This window comes from Telmatherina bonti (assembly GCF_933228915.1).
Source record: "Telmatherina bonti genome assembly, chromosome: 5".
Taxonomy (NCBI): Eukaryota; Metazoa; Chordata; class Actinopteri; order Atheriniformes; family Telmatherinidae; genus Telmatherina; species Telmatherina bonti.
In genome coordinates, this window is record NC_136623.1 from 32,306,458 (window position 1) to 32,322,277 (window position 15,820).

The following is a 15,820-nucleotide window of genomic DNA, read 5'->3' on the forward strand; positions in this document are numbered from 1 at the left end:
GCCACGCCTATGTTGCTGGTGACAGACTAAGCGTTGTTTGTTGTAATAAAGTTAACTGTTGATATCTACTTTAACTAACACTTATTTTATTCATTCATTTGGGTTTTTTTTTTTTTTTTTTGGTTTTTTTTTTCAATTAGCTTTTGATTGCAGCATGAAAATAGCATTGTTCTTATAATTATGGTGTGGATGAATGTATTGTTGATTTTTTTCTGTCACAGTCAATGATTTAAACCAAAAAGATAGATTTGGCGATTCATCTGCACTTCCGATGTCTTATTCTGACAGAGTATACAAACGTGTCATTACACCGGTGTAAAGTGGATTATAGTAGATCAAGAACATCCGGTCTCAAGCTGACAAATTAAAGCGTTTTTCAAACTTTCATGATCATACTTTTGTGGACTATTCCAGGATACAGTAGCACTTTATAGCTTTAAAATACTTATTTCCAAGTGATTATTACATTTAAGTTTTAAGATAAAGGTAAAATTTAATTTGAGCTACAAATCATACTTAATACAACTATGATGAAAAATGCTGGATCAGACACCACAAGCAGGTTCAGTTGCTGTTTTATTTCAAGGGTCTTTTTATTATACAAACTATCCATGAATTGTACAATACATATATGTAACAGTTTTTCCTTTTTTGTTTTTCTCCCATACACACAAAACAGCAGGTAATTTTTTTCCAGATCCATGAGGTAATTCCTTTTTCCCAAAATTTATGTTAAGGAGGTGCAGAATCTTTCAAGTTAAGCAGTATAGGCCAGTAAAAATAAAAAAATATTCAACACAAAGCCTGGAGTTTTGGAGGTCAGCTCCTGGGTCACTCCAAAAGTAGCACAGAGTGGATCTGATTTAATTTTATGTTGCAGCACTTCAGAGGTTGTGTGAAAAAACAGAGTTCCAGGAACTGACAAATGAGGGACAGGGCCAGTACATATGAAGCAAAGGGCTAAGTGTGACTCTCACTTTACAAGGTTGGGTCCACATCTGGATATATACGCACCACCTTAGCCTTAGACAAGTGGACACTCATTCAATTTAAATTGAATGAGTGCATGTCAAACACACATTAACTTAGTATAAACTTGTTCCAAGATTTGTTTTAGGCTGGGTTAATACTGATCAAGGTTGAAAACTGTTTTATTTGCCACCTTTTATCAAAATAATTTGATTCCTCACACTGTAACTTCAATGTTGTGAATTTTATTCATTTCATTTTTTTTTTTCTTAAAGTTTGTTTTAAATGCTTACTGCAACCTGCCATAATGCTTTTTATGTTTTATGTAAAGCACTTTGAAGTTGAGTGGTAGGTTGAGTGGTAGGTTGAGTGGTTCCAGCTAGAAACAGTTGGACTCACCTTAACACACAGCTTGGGCTCTGGAACCAGTGTCCTTGAGAAGAGCTGCACCCTGCTTCATTTTAGAGTTACTCCCAGTGAGAGGGGCAGATCAGGTGTGGGTATACTCATTGGCCCCCCGACTTGGTGCCTGTATATTGGAGTTTAACTCAGTGGACAAAAGGGTCATCTCCTTTCACCTTTGGCTGGTTGTATTGTCATGCTTATGTACCAAATAACAGTTCAGAATACCCGTCCTTTTTGGAGTCCTTGGAGGCAGTGTTCAAGAGCATTCCCTCTTGGGAATCCCTCATCCTACTGTGGGACTTCAGTGCTCACATGGGCATTGACAGTAAGACACAAACATGTCATGATGGTGTGCGGGGAACATCTGGCGAAGTCCCCTGTTCAAGAGAACTTCAACTCTCACCATGTCCTGATGGAGGTGGGTGACACTCATTCCAACTGGACAACATTCAGTTCAAGTGGACAATGTTTTGTGCCTCCATTGTCGAGATAGCTAGTCCTAATTGTGGCTGTAAGGTTGTTGGTATCTTCTGTGGCGGTAATCCCAGAACTTGTGGGCATCAGCCGTTAGGGTCCTATTGGGCTTGTTCAGCATATGGGACTCTGGAGGTAGCTGATGGTACTGGCAGGCTAAGCAGAATGCAGCTTTGTTGGTTGCTGAGGCAAAACCTCTGGCATGAGAAGAGTTCAGAGAGGCCATGGAAAATGACTTCCAGGTGTCTTTGAGGAGATTCTGGTCCACCATCCAGCGGCTCAGGAGGGGGAAACAGTGCTCCATCAATACTGTGTACTGTTTACAATTGGGATGGAGCCAGCTGATCTTGGCTGGGGACAGTAAGGAATACTTTGAAGACCTCCTCAGTTCCACCAACTTCTGATGATGAAGCAGAGCTGGGGAACTCCCATAGGCTTCCTATTACCAGAACTGAAGTGGTCAAAAAGCTCCTCGATGGCAAGGCCCTGGGGGTGAATGAGATTTGCCCAGAGGCCCTGGATGCTGTGGATTTGTCCTGGTTGACACATCTCTGCAGCATCATGTAGATATCAGTGCCTCTGGACTGGCAACTGGGGTGGTAGATCCCCTCCTTAAGAACAGGGGTGTTCTCCAAATATAGAGGAATTATACTCCTCAGCCTCCCTGTGAAAATCTATTCAGGGGTCCTGGAGAGTAAGATACATTGGATTGTCAAACCCCAAATTGAGGAGGAGCAGTGTGGTTTTCATGGAACAGTGGCCCAGCTTTACATTCTCGTCAGCGTCTTGGGGGTTAGCATTGGAGTTTACCTAACCAGTCTACATATGCTTTGTCGATTTGGAGAAGGCATTCAACTGTGTCCCCCGGGGACTCCTGTTGGAAGCTCTCAGGGAGTGTGGAGTATTAAACCCCTTTATATAAGCTATCCAATCCAATGCCTTTATGACTAGTGTCAGAGCTTGGTATATAGCGACGCAAAGGGTTGTACTTTGCCAAGACTACCCTTTATCCCCAATTCTGTTTATAACTTTTATGGACAGAAGTTCTAAGCGCAGCCGAGGTACTGTTGGGATTCAGTTCGGTGGCCTCAGGATTGGGCCTCTGTTCTTTGCAAATGATGAGGTTCTGTTGCCTCTATCAGACCATAATCTCCTGCTCTCAATGGAGTGGTTCATTTCTGAGTGTGAAGTGGCTTGAATGAGAATCAGCATGTCCAAATCGAGACCATTGTCCTCAGCCAGAAAAGGGTGGAGTGTCTTTGTCTGGAGTGAAGTACTCCCCAAGTGCAGAAGTTACAATATCTTGGGGTCTTGTTCACAAGTGAGTGAAGATGGAGTGCGAGATCAACAATGGATCGGTGCAGCATCTGCAGTAAAGTGGGTTCTGTCATAGTAAAGTAGGAGCTGAGCTTAAGGAAAAAGCTCTTGATTTACTGGTCAGTCTTTGTTTCTACCTTCATTTGTGGTCACAAGCTGAGGATAGTGGACAAAAAATGAGATCATGAATACAAGAGGCTGAAATGAGTTTCCTCTGCAAAGTGGCCAGGCTGTCCTTTAGAGATAGGATAAGAAGCTCAGTCATCCAGGAGGGACTCAGAGTGGAGTCATTGCTCCAAGGAGCCAGATGAGGTGACTCATGGCTTCTGGACGCATCTCTGGTGAAATGTTCTGGGCACATCCCTGTAGTAAGAGACCCTGAGGAAGACCCAGGACATGCTAGAGGGGTTGCATCTCTTAGTTGGTCTGGAAACTCCTCAGGATCCCCACTGATGAGATGGCTAATGTGACTGGGGAGAGGGAAGTCTGGGTAGCAGGTAACAGGAAAAGGGGAAACAATCTTTTTGACAGGAAGGATGCTAAATTGGCCTCATTTCATGCTGTAGAGACTGCAGATTATTGTAATTTGATAACACAGAAAGCAAAAGACCAGTCATTATATTTTGAATCCACAAAGAAAGAATTATTTTATCAAGAAGTCTAAAAGAGTCAGAGGTCATTTATTTATGGATACAAACATTACCTGCCATGTGACAGTATGAAAAAGCTTCATTTAATGTATGTTGAGTTTGTGTGTGAAGCTGTAGTTATTGGTGGGGCTGATTGGTGTTTATTTTCTCAAGATGGAGCAGTTGTAACTTTCAATGCAAAAGGAAAAACAGCAGTTAATTAGCTGTTGTCAGATATAAAGATATGATGGTGGAGCATGTGTGTTGTGACAGAGTATAGAGTGTAAAAAGACAGGGCCCTGCTGTGTTACTCAGGCTCCACTGCAGCATCTATTCACATGTACTTGCTCCATTTCAACCTGAGACAACTGGGTGGGCCCAGTCTCCATTGGAAATACCATATTAATACAGAGTGTAGTGCAGACTTGATCAGAACAGTCCAATCAAGCTCAGAGCAACTGAGTTTGAATAATCATCCTGAAACAACAGAGTACCATTTTCTTTGTTTCCAACAAGGCTGAAATGAAAGTACATGTCATGCGCTGCTCTATGAGCAACACATTATCAAGTAAAGACATCAAAATCTTTACTGTATGATGATTTGACATTTCATAAGGGCCTTTAGTTGCTTGGGGCCCAAGCTGATTGCTGACCTTCAACTAATTTTAAAGTCTGCCTCTTGTGATGTTATCAAACACCACAGCAGCACTAAATTTAAAAAAAAAAACAAAACTATTTGAAGTGCGTGTTTTGATGGCTTAGTTGAAGCAATGTGTTGTTTGACACATATATTAAATTTAGGATAAGCAAATAATAATCATGTTCTTGATTATTTTGCAGAGGGTGACCCCATTAATGGATTAGACCTGTAGTTCATTATCTTAATAGATAATAGTCAGAATTATCTTAATAGTAAACAGAATCATTACTGTGTTATTTTTAGACTCAACAAAAGCTGATTGTTTCTTGAAAGTATTAAAGACGACAGCAGTCATAAAAGTTTTTGTTTTTTTTCTTTTATTGAAACAAGAAAAAGAAATCCTTGTAATGAGCTTTTAAGACAAAGATTCAATATAAACAAGAACAGTTGCTCCTTCTGTGAAAAGGAGATGGAAACCCTGATCTGTTTTTCTAAATGTGTTTTTGTAAAGAAATTTTGGAGTTCTTTTCAGAATTTTATTTTAAAAAATTAGAGTTATGGTTCACTCCGGGTACTCTGGCTTCCTTCCACTGTCCAAGGACATGCATGTTAGGTTAACTGGGTACTTTAAATTGCCCCTAGGAGTGAGTGTGAGTGTGAGTGGTTGTTTGTCTCTGTGTGGCCCTGTGATGCACTGGCGAGCTGTCCAGGGTGTACCCTGCCTTTTGCCCAAAGACTGCTGGGATAGGCTCCAGCTTTCCCGCGACCCTGAATTGGATTAAGCGGTTAGGAAAATGAATGAATGAATGAAAATGAGAGTTATATTCTTATTTAAAATTTTTACATCAATTTTACATCTTGTATAATTCTTTAATTTTGTTAGCTAAACATTTTATACACAAAGGCCACTTTTTAAATATGAAACCACTGTTTAGTAGATTTAGAAATGACTTACCGGTATTGTATTTCAAAAAAGCTTTGAAATGCATTCAAAACATGCTTTGTACATTTATAATTGCTTACGCACTTGGAATTTTTATTAGACCTCGATGTCATTTGTGCATTTTATTTTATGTATTCTATCTATTTTTTAGACACAGGTTTTTGGCCCGATAATGTTTATTGATTCAATTCATGCATTATTTTCAAACCAAAACGCGTCCCCCCCCCCCCCTTTTTTTTTTTTTTTTTTTAATGGCTTTTAAGCTCAGTTTTTTTTTTTTTTTTTATTATATCAAAATGTCTTTGAATTGGTTATATATTAAGCCAGTCTTTTTTTTTCTTCCTTGCAGCAGTCATAAAAGCTCAAATCTAGTCAAATATTCGACTTTTAATTTGAAGACGAAGCTCACCATTTCCGTCGGTGTTCCGTGTTTCTGTCTATCTGCAGTGCAGTCTGGGAACTGTCAGTCGTTTAGCTTTTCTACCTCTGGTGATGGAGAGCTAAAATAAATTCACCACTGTTTATTTACATAAAGAGGAGAAGTCCGAAGAGAAACGAGAATATGTAGACTATAATCAGCTGTTTTCAAAGTGTTCTTGTCAAGAAAACCTGAGTTACGTGAGAGGGTGACAACAGAAGCGGGCCCACCTTTAAAACAACCTGCTAAACAACTAGCATACAGGACACATTACTGACGTTGTCAGCCGGTTTTTACTCATTGACTTGGATTCATGATTGAATGACAGTCGCTTGTCCGTGAAGGGTAAGACTTTTATTCTCTTATTTCTTTCGTATTGTTTCCATTTTACGTTACAAGGTGTCATGTTACAAGAGGCAGCACTTAGCTTGATTATGACTGGTATTGTGATGCTAGTTTACTCCTCTGCTTTAGAAACAATTATAGCGTCAGTAAGCCATTAAAGGCAATAATAATAAAGAATGTTATTATTATTATTAATAATAATAATAATAATAATAATTACATTCTTTATTATACAATCAGTATGCAGTGTAAAACAGAGCAGGACAAAACTGAACAATACATACGCCAAGGGGTTATAATTTCTTAGGAGCAGCTATGACATAAATAACAATTGTCACATAAATACACACAAAAAAAAAATGCACAAAAAAATGCACAAATCAATAGTCTTAATGGCTGTCATGTTAGTGGATTTTTTTAAAAAAAATGCTTTATCTAAACTCACAATATGTATCACAGTGAATGACATTGCAACAATTGGGGAAAACAAAAAAAGCCATTGTTTGAATTTAAGACATTATATCATTTTTAAATTCTTAAAACAACTGAATAAAAAAAATAAATAGATAAAAAAAAGATTTTGTTCATGGGTTATTTTAAATAAAATGTTTAAGCGTGTTCAAGGACCTGAACTTAAAAGACAAGAGACTCCGGCATTGTTTTTGTATAACTCAAGTATTGACTGATTTTCCTCTACTAATACTTTCAGGGGATGTTATGTAGTTTTTAATTTCAATTTTAAAGCTGTTTATGTTGTTAGTGAAACACTTGATAGAATATAATATTTGGCCTCATTATTAAAAATAGAGAAAAGGGGCTTTTGATTAGTATATTGACATTTGTGAATATGCCATTTTGTCAAGTATATCATAAGATTAATGATATAGAATTGTTTGTTTTTCTCGGAGGGGCTGTCAATGAAGCCAAACAATATATGGTCAAAGCAAAGGGAAAAACTTGGTTCAATACAGGAAGAGATCAGAATACAAATATCCTTCCACAATCTGGTAAAGTAGGGGCAAAACCAAAATAAATGAAGGCAAATGCTGGTGTGTCTTAAATTTCCAGTTTAACTTTAATATACTCAGCGGCATGTGTTATATGAGACAGGTGAGAACCTACCTGGTTGATTCTTAGTTGTTAAAAGTCTCACTTAAGTTTGCCCCTCAGTCGATAGTGTTGTTCAGTGTTGTATGTTTCACAAGCTCGCCTCTCACACATAACATTTTATTGTCCTGAGATTTCATTTAGTCAATTATAAAACACAGGATTTGCTTTTTAAACCTTTACAAGTCAGTTTCCTTACAGGCACATGTCTACTCAAAGTAACCAATTAATTAGTTACACATGTTCAACTGCTAGATAAAGCAAGAAATCTCAATCAACCCTACATTGCTCTGTTGAAATCCAAAGCAGGAAGAGAGATGATGTAATGAAGTTAATTTCGTGTTAGAGAAACTGCTGATCTACAGGGACTACTTACAGAAGACAGTCAGGCTTAGGAGGGAGAATAAATCCATTTGGTGGTGCTTTTCTCAGCAAGAAAGGCTCAGAAAAACATTAGTAAAAGGTTCAAACAGACTTTCTGGACAGGTTGTAAGTGATAGACAGGTATCAGTAATTCTTCTAACCAGCTCATATAACCAAGTTTAAGTATCCTGAAGACCATGTTTGTGTACATATTATGATAAAACATTAATCAGATGAAATACAGCAGCCAAAGGTCATTCTGGTAGCTACTCTGTTAAACCAAGAACAGGAAACTGAGGCTGTTGTGGTGATACGCTCACCAGTGTTTGACAAAGGCGGGTTGTGTTAAAAAAAAAAAAAAAATCACCTGGTCTGATGAGTCAGTTTCTGATTTAACATTCCAGTTATAAGAATGAAGTGTTAACTCACAGATCCAACTTGCTTTATATCAAGAATTCAGGCTGGTCATGATGCAGATATGGGTTATCTGAGGACTGCAAGTCCAGCAGAACATAATTTAATATTCAGTATTTCTGATTAGGGCCTTCCTTTATGATGGTGCCTCCATCTTTTAATGGCTACTTATAACAGTATAACATCCCATCCCTCAGGGGTTGTGTTATCTCAGGGTTATTGAACATATCAGGGAGTTTTGTGTGCACAAATAGCTGATAAACATTACTGCATGCAGTTAAAATAGCATCAAATTTGCTTTATATCTTAAACCATGTTTGTTATAAATAAGACATAATTGTCAGGATATTTTATTCAAAATTGCTGTAATGTAATCATAAAAAGAGTAACAAAATTTCCATCTGTACATGGTGCTGCAAACATTTTCTCTCCCAGATAACCATGTAATTAGTTCCCACTGCTGTCCTGTACTGTCACATTAGTAAGTGAGCATGGCCTGATGGAGATTTGAACAGAATTAAGTCTGTGTAGGTGCTCTGTGTGGTTATGACACAGTTTTGCATTTTGAGACACCATGGAGCATTACTTTGATGATACAATGCATTTTTTTTAGACCATAGTCATCTTCTGCTGATGACAAAAGGTTGTAATCACGTTGATCAACTATTTGTGTCCATATGTTTAGGTTGTTAAGAAAGCTAACTGCATTGTAATGTGTTCAGTAGCCTGGCCCTGACAAACAAACCAGATTGAACATTTTTTTTTCTAACCTCTGGTTTCATATACACCTCTAACATTGCACAGAAACCAGTCTGTAGAGGGTGTTAACAGCATCACAACAGCAGCAATGAGACTGTCTGGAAGTACCTTGATCTTTGAATGTAGTTTCCAAACTTGATGCCAGGAAGACGTGCATTTCAGACAACTAACGGTTCATGTAGGTACTGTCTGAGTGAATCCATTTACTGCAGATTCTTCTCATGGCAGGACAAACACAGTGTGAATAATAACTTATTACTCACTGAAAAGGTTTAAGGAAATGTTTTCATTTCTGCCAAGTCACTAAAAGCAAGTAATTCCACCCTCTCTGACATTTCCAAATCTGTTTGGAAGATTTCCGTAGATGAAACTCTTTGGAAATATATTGAAATTTGACAAGTCCTGTCTTTTAAATAGTTATATTTGTCTTAATATACTTATTATTTATTCATTCATTTTTGAAACTGCTCAATCCATTTCAGGGTTTCACCTGCAGGGAAGCTGGAGCTTTTTCTAGCAATATACAGGCGAGAGGGAGGGTACACCCTGGACAGGTCGCCAGTCCATCATAGGTCTTCATATACTTATCTTCCAATGTAAACAAGCATTTACATGGCAAGGACTCAAACATATTCTAAAATAAAGTTGACTGTATATGAATAATAAAAGCACTATGTAAGATTTTAATATTTGTAGAAAAACTTAACCACTTACAACAGTTGCTGTCCTGGAGTGTGTTTACTGATGTTTGGATGCAAATTAATAGTAAAATTGATCTTAAAGTTGCTTCACAACTTTAAGATCAATTTGTTTTATTTAAAAAAAATCCATTTTTTTTCAAATAAATAAAAATAATCCAGTATAAAATTTTTGTCATTTTTATTGCTTTATTGATCTTTTTACTTGTCTTCTTGGGCATTATAGCAGAAGAATGATGATCTGTCTACTGTGTTGTTTTTTCCAAATTGAAATCAAGAAAAATGTCAAGCAAAAAAAAAGTTTTGTACTGTTATTAATCTACAAAAATCAGCAATGTCGAAGAATTGTGAGAATCGCAATTTTAATTGAATCAGGACAAAAGCGTATCTTCACAGCCCTACAAATTAACATAAGAATGAATTCACAGGCTGCAGTATTGTTCCCTTGTCTCCACCAGGAGATACTGGCTATTTAATTTATCAGTGCAAAAACGTCTGGTATTCACTCAGTGACACCATAAGATTTTGGTTTTAAATTAAGTTTAAAATGTGTTAAAAACTAAAATATGATCATACACATAACTCTAGTACTTTTTTGGTGCTCAATAGATGATAGAAATCATGACTGTTTTGATACACTTGTACAGGCTTTTCAGGAAAACACTGATAATACTGTGTTAAATATTTATTATATGTTTAATTTTGAAATGCTGGATGGACACAACAACATCCTGCAGACTGCTTACTGTGAAAAAAAGAAACATTATTAGTTTTCGGGTATTACAGACTGACTCAGTTGAGGTCATGCAGTATGCATGGTAAGCCAAACTGTGTATTAAATTCCCAATTAAAGAGAGGGCATGTTGGTCTAGTCCAGTATTTAAGGATTTATGCAGGCTGACAAGCGATGATTAATGTTTTTTCAACCCAGGGAGCAGAACTGACATGGCTTTTAGTCAGCCATGTGGACTCGACATCTCTGCATGACAACAAGAGCAGTGACTCTCTTCAGACAGAGTTGAAGATGCTGTTTACAAAGCCATTCTTCTAAAAATAGTTTCTATTTGGAGAAATCACTCTGCAGGCATGACAGCAGTAGCACTGTGGTAAAGAGAATATTTTATAGTGTCAGATGTCTTGTCTCACTAATAAAACAAAACAAAATGTAGTACTGACTGCTCAAATCAAACTTTGCACACACAAATTCATGAGTCAGTCTCCTGAAATGTGTGCAGCACTGATAGGCTCGTGCTTTTTCATATCATGGTCAGGCATGAACACTGAACTCTCATTTTTTTACTCCCTTTTTTCCCGTGATACTACTTTTGCTTGATGCAGGTGTGATGTACATATGTGTGGCTGGTGCTGTACATTAGAGTAATAACCAGACAGGAGAATGAATGCAGAGGAAGTGGAGCTACTGAGCGACTCAAAGTACAGGAACTATGTGGCAGCAGTGGACAAAGCCCTCAAGAACTTTGAATACTCCAGTGAGTGGGCAGACCTCATCTCTGCACTGGGAAAACTCAACAAGGTAAGAATCAGATGAGCTTTAGCACATTTAAACCTCGACCCTGAACACAAGCAGTAAATATAAACACCACTGATTATACATCTATTCTTCCATGTTCGACCATTATTGATCGTTCTTGTCACATGGTACATTTAATGAAAATTAAGTTAATTTATCTGGACTATTAATGTGAATCATTTTTAACAATATGTCTTTAAAAAAAATTGCGATTGCAGGTTTTGCAGAACAATGCAAAATATCAAGTTGTCCCCAAAAAGCTGACGATAGGCAAACGGCTGGCTCAATGCCTCCACCCCGCCCTGCCCAGTGGGGTCCACCGCAAAGCCTTGGAGACCTATGAGATCATCTTTAAGATCATTGGACCTAAGAGGCTGGCCAAAGATCTCTTTCTTTACAGGTAATACAGCCCTGCTGACTTTAAGAGACAGTTCAGCAAGCCTGTGACTACCAGAGGTGACAATTCCTGGTCCAGAAAGTAGAAGTCCTGTCCGGCAGCTGTTCCGACCAGTCACCAAATGAGTTGAATTTAATGAGCAGAGTTTATTTGCCAGGTAAACGAGCCTGTTGGTGAAAACACCTGTTCTAAATGTACAGGTAGATCCAAAAACATGGCAGGACTTTTACTTTCTGGACCAGGAATTGCCACCTCTGGTGACTACTGTTAGAGTTTAACATTTGTGATGTGTCTCATCGCTGCAGCTCTGGGCTCTTCCCTTTACTCTCCAATGCTGCTATGTCAGTGAAGCCGGTGCTGCTGGGGCTCTACGAGACCTACTATCTTCCCCTGGGCAAGACGCTAAAGCCAGGCCTGCAAGGGCTGCTGACTGGGGTTCTGCCTGGTCTGGAAGAGGGTTCAGAATATTACGATAGGTAAGCAGAACATAAGGCGATGGTAAATGCTCTCATATCATATATTTAGTTTTTTTTATGATCAGGACAAGACATTGTCTTACAATATATGGAAAAGAGCCGGCTGGATTTATGTTGCATGGCTGAAATGAGCTTGATTAATATTGCAAACTGAATTTTTCTCTTTATTGTAAAGAAAAAAAGCTCATGGAAAATCATAAAACATAAAACATCTATCTGAACTAGAGAAGGGTAAAGAAACTGGGAGCTAGAGAAATATTTTATTTCTCTCAGTGCGTTTGTGACTATGTATACAGCTTAATGAGAATAAAATGTACAGGAATGTGTCATGCAAAACAGACACCAGAGGGTGCTGGAGTTGCTCTGAAGTCATGGTTAAACTGGTCACATGGATGGCTTCTTGTGGGATTTTACACTTTAGACCAGAGGTGTCCAAAGTTGCACCTTGAGGGTGGCTGTCTTGCGGGTGTTCATGTATCCTTGCTCTAACACACCTGAATTAAATTAAATTGATCAAGCTGCCAATGAAATTTTGCACCATGACTCATTAACGTGAGTCAGGTGTTTTGGAGCAAACACCTGCAGGATTGTGGGACTTGAGGAGCTGGATACCCCTGCTGTAGACGGTTCACCTTGGTTTGGCAGGAATCTCTCACACAAATCGCCTGGGTCGTAGAATGTGCAACTATCTCTGTTAATACTGCTAAAACTGATGCTAAATTAGTATTTTATGTCTGAGTTCCAGCTTTTCTCTGTGAAACTGCCTACTTTTCAGCTGCAGTGGGGTTGGAGGTAAATTCCTGTGTGTTTAATGAGGCTAGTCACTGTGTCTCTTCTGTGTTACCCGCAGAACCAACACCTTGTTGGAGAAGGTGGCTGCAGCAGTGGAACAGTCGGCTTTCTACAGTGCCTTGTGGGGCAGCATCCTGACCAGCCCTGCCGTTCGTCTTCCTGGGGTATCTTTTGTTCTGCTGCACCTCAACCGAAAGCTTTCCATGGAGGACCAGCTGTATGTCATGGGCAGTGACATCGAGCTCATGGTACATCGCTAAATATCTATCTTCATGACAGACTTGCTAGCACCTTCTCCGAATAAAATATTCAAATGTAGATGAAAGTTTTTGATACCGTTTGGTTCATTTCTGTACTTTGTGTTAAACGTATCGACCATCAGGTTAGTTGTTGTGAAACAGTAGTTTTCAGTTTTTTTTGTCTGGGAACAGATCTGAATGGGCTCATAGGGTTGTGTTTTCCCATACATGACCATCAGTGTCTGCTCTCTCCAGGTGGAGGCGGTCAGCACATCGGTGCAGGACTCAAGCGTTTTGGTTCAGAGGAGCACACTTGACCTGATCCTTTTCTGCTTCCCCTTCCATATGAGCCAGGTAAAGCAAGCTGTGAAAGATTCGGCTGAAGCTAAACGCCTGTGTGTTATGTGTAGTATTGAAGCCATGTTTGCTGGCTACTTTATTTGGTACACCTTGCTTTGTGACATGGTGCATCATCCTACTGAAAGTATCCATCTGAAGATGCTACACTGTGGTGTTAAAGGGATGAACATGGTCAGCAGTAAAACTCAGGTATGCTGTGGGGTTTAAACCATAGACTGTATATAAAGAGATGGACGGAGCCTCCGTGACATCAGCCATAGGTTTCTAAAGAGCTGAATTGAAGCTCGGTGGGCAGTTCCTACCATCGCCATCTTGGCAGGGGCATGTGTGTCGTCTCGCCCGGAAAATACATATATGGGCAAAGAGGTGGCGCTGAGAGGGGAGCTGTAAAGTGTCATGGTGGATGATTGACATCGAGCAAACTCAGAGCTTTCTGTAGCTAAGAGCTAACCGAGTTAACTCGGAGACAACAGGAGCTAACCAGCTAACGGAGGTAAGCGGGCTAAAGCTAAGTTGCGTTGTTAATTGATAAAAACCGCGGTTGTTCTACGTTCTTCTGACTTAAAACGGGAGATCGGGTATCTGTCAATCAAAAGGACACGCCCCTAAATATGCCGAACTTCAAGATTAAATTACTTTTAAATGGGCGAGTTAGAAAAAAATTTGCTCCCCCCACAGTTGTCATGAAGGTAAATCTGACCTTGTAACCGAAAATGGAGTTTTGAACCAGGCTGTAAACATGTTTATTTTTGCTGTGAAGTTGGTCTTTTTAACATGGGAGTCTATGGGGAGTTGCTGTTTTGCAGCCCCTAGTGGATGAAGGGGGAACTGCAGTTTTATGGACTTCCACATAGGCTTCACTTTTAACCGCTGAAGGCTTCGTCCATCTTTCATAATCGGTCTATGGTTTAAACCAAGCTCAGTTGTTACTGAGGATCAAAATATGCCAAGACATTTTTCTTCAATTCTGACCCTACATGTGAATGTGGAGCTTCTTCTATTGTCCAGTTCTGGTGAGTCTGTGTGAATTGTAGCCTCAGTTTCCTGTTCTCAGCTGACAGTAGCGGCACCCGGTCTGGTCTTCTGCTGTGTTGTACATGTAAAGATACTGTTCTGCATGGATCAGTGCTCATTTGACTTCCTGTTGTCTTTCTGTCCTTTCCAAGCAGTCTTCCCATTCTGCTCTGACATCGACAAGGCACAGTTGTCCAGAAAACTGCTGCTCACCAGATATTTGCTCTCTGTCTCTGTAAGATCAGTGAAAATCCAGCGGTTTCTGAGACACTCAGAGTACCATAGCCTGTGTGGCAGCATAAGCCACGTTACGTCCAAAGTCACTGAAATCCTTTAACTTCAGCATATTACCTCGACCGTGTCTACATATACTGAGTTGCTGCTGTGTGATTGGCTAATTATCTGTTTGTGTTAAGAAGCAATTGAACAGGTGTACCTAATAAAGTGGCAGGTGGATGTAAGTCAGACATGATGGAACGTTGGCTTTGCTTGTATAGGATTATAAGTCTGCTTACAGAGATGCAGATGCCTCTCAGGCAGCTGGCTTGGTGATTCATGCTGGCTGCTTGTTAAATCCTTCTCATCCAAACGTTTCTGCGCCTGTCAGATCTGGGATACACAGTCTTTTTGGCATTATGTATGTATGTATGTGTGTGTGTGTGTGTGTGTGTGTGTGTGTGTATATGTGTGCATTAATATACATATGTGATGGAAACAGAGGCAACAAAGTCCCAAATATTGTGGTCTACTGTGTGTTTTGTTCAGGCTACTCGCCCCGATATGATCCGGATCCTGTGCGCAGCTTTACATGTGGTTTTGAGAAGGGACATGTCCCTGAACCGCAGACTCTACGCCTGGCTGCTGGGTGCGAAAACAAACTCTCACACACTGTTTTTTTTTGTTTGTTTTTTTTTCCTGAAATATCATTTGTGGAAGGAGCTTTTCAGATGAACCCTGCAGATAAAGTTCAGTAAAGAAATTTAGCGCTTTGGGAAGTTCAGATTCATAGATGACCTTTATAATTTCTCCTGCCACCATTTCAGCCCAAATATTTACACTTTGGATCAGCTTTTGATAATAAGTTAAGACTTACCGTCGATTTACATGGACTATAAGAGGAACCGTTATTTCAGACTCAACTAAGACATTAATGTCATCTGTGATTGTTTTATAACCTTGATAAGTGTGCTTTTTTTTCTGTTTTTACCTCTTTTGAAAAGTGTTACTGATGATTGTGAATTGGTTGGTTATTGTCTTCATGTATTTTCTTCTATTGCTACTCATTACGGGCGAACATACTGGTAAGTATTAGCATGTCTCAGAGAGCAACCCTGAATGCATCAACCAACAAGTCATTCCCTTATTTCATTGTGTTCAGTTTCTGATTACAGAAGACACTAAGGTCTTAAGCTGCTGATACATAATAGACTTATTATTATTATTATTACAGGTAACAGGTGTGAACAGGCACAGACGTATCAGCATTGTGTTATGATGATTAGCTGGATCTTTTACTAAAATATAATAATG

At 39.1% G+C, this 15,820-nt stretch overlaps 1 protein-coding gene across 1 annotated transcript in view; it reads left to right on the plus strand.

The window, feature by feature from the left end:
- Window positions 1-6,097: 6,097 nt before the first annotated feature.
- Window positions 6,098-15,820, plus strand: part of dop1a (DOP1 leucine zipper like protein A) — a 36,490-nt gene continuing 26,767 nt past the window's right edge. The window contains exons 1-7 of the mRNA XM_079240696.1: window positions 6,098-6,140; window positions 10,820-11,015; window positions 11,231-11,412; window positions 11,715-11,885; window positions 12,736-12,925; window positions 13,172-13,270; window positions 15,056-15,155. Coding sequence (XP_079096822.1) covers window positions 10,878-11,015; window positions 11,231-11,412; window positions 11,715-11,885; window positions 12,736-12,925; window positions 13,172-13,270; window positions 15,056-15,155 — 880 coding nt within the window. The 5' untranslated portion in view covers window positions 6,098-6,140; window positions 10,820-10,877. The remainder of the gene's footprint in view (window positions 6,141-10,819; window positions 11,016-11,230; window positions 11,413-11,714; window positions 11,886-12,735; window positions 12,926-13,171; window positions 13,271-15,055; window positions 15,156-15,820) is intronic.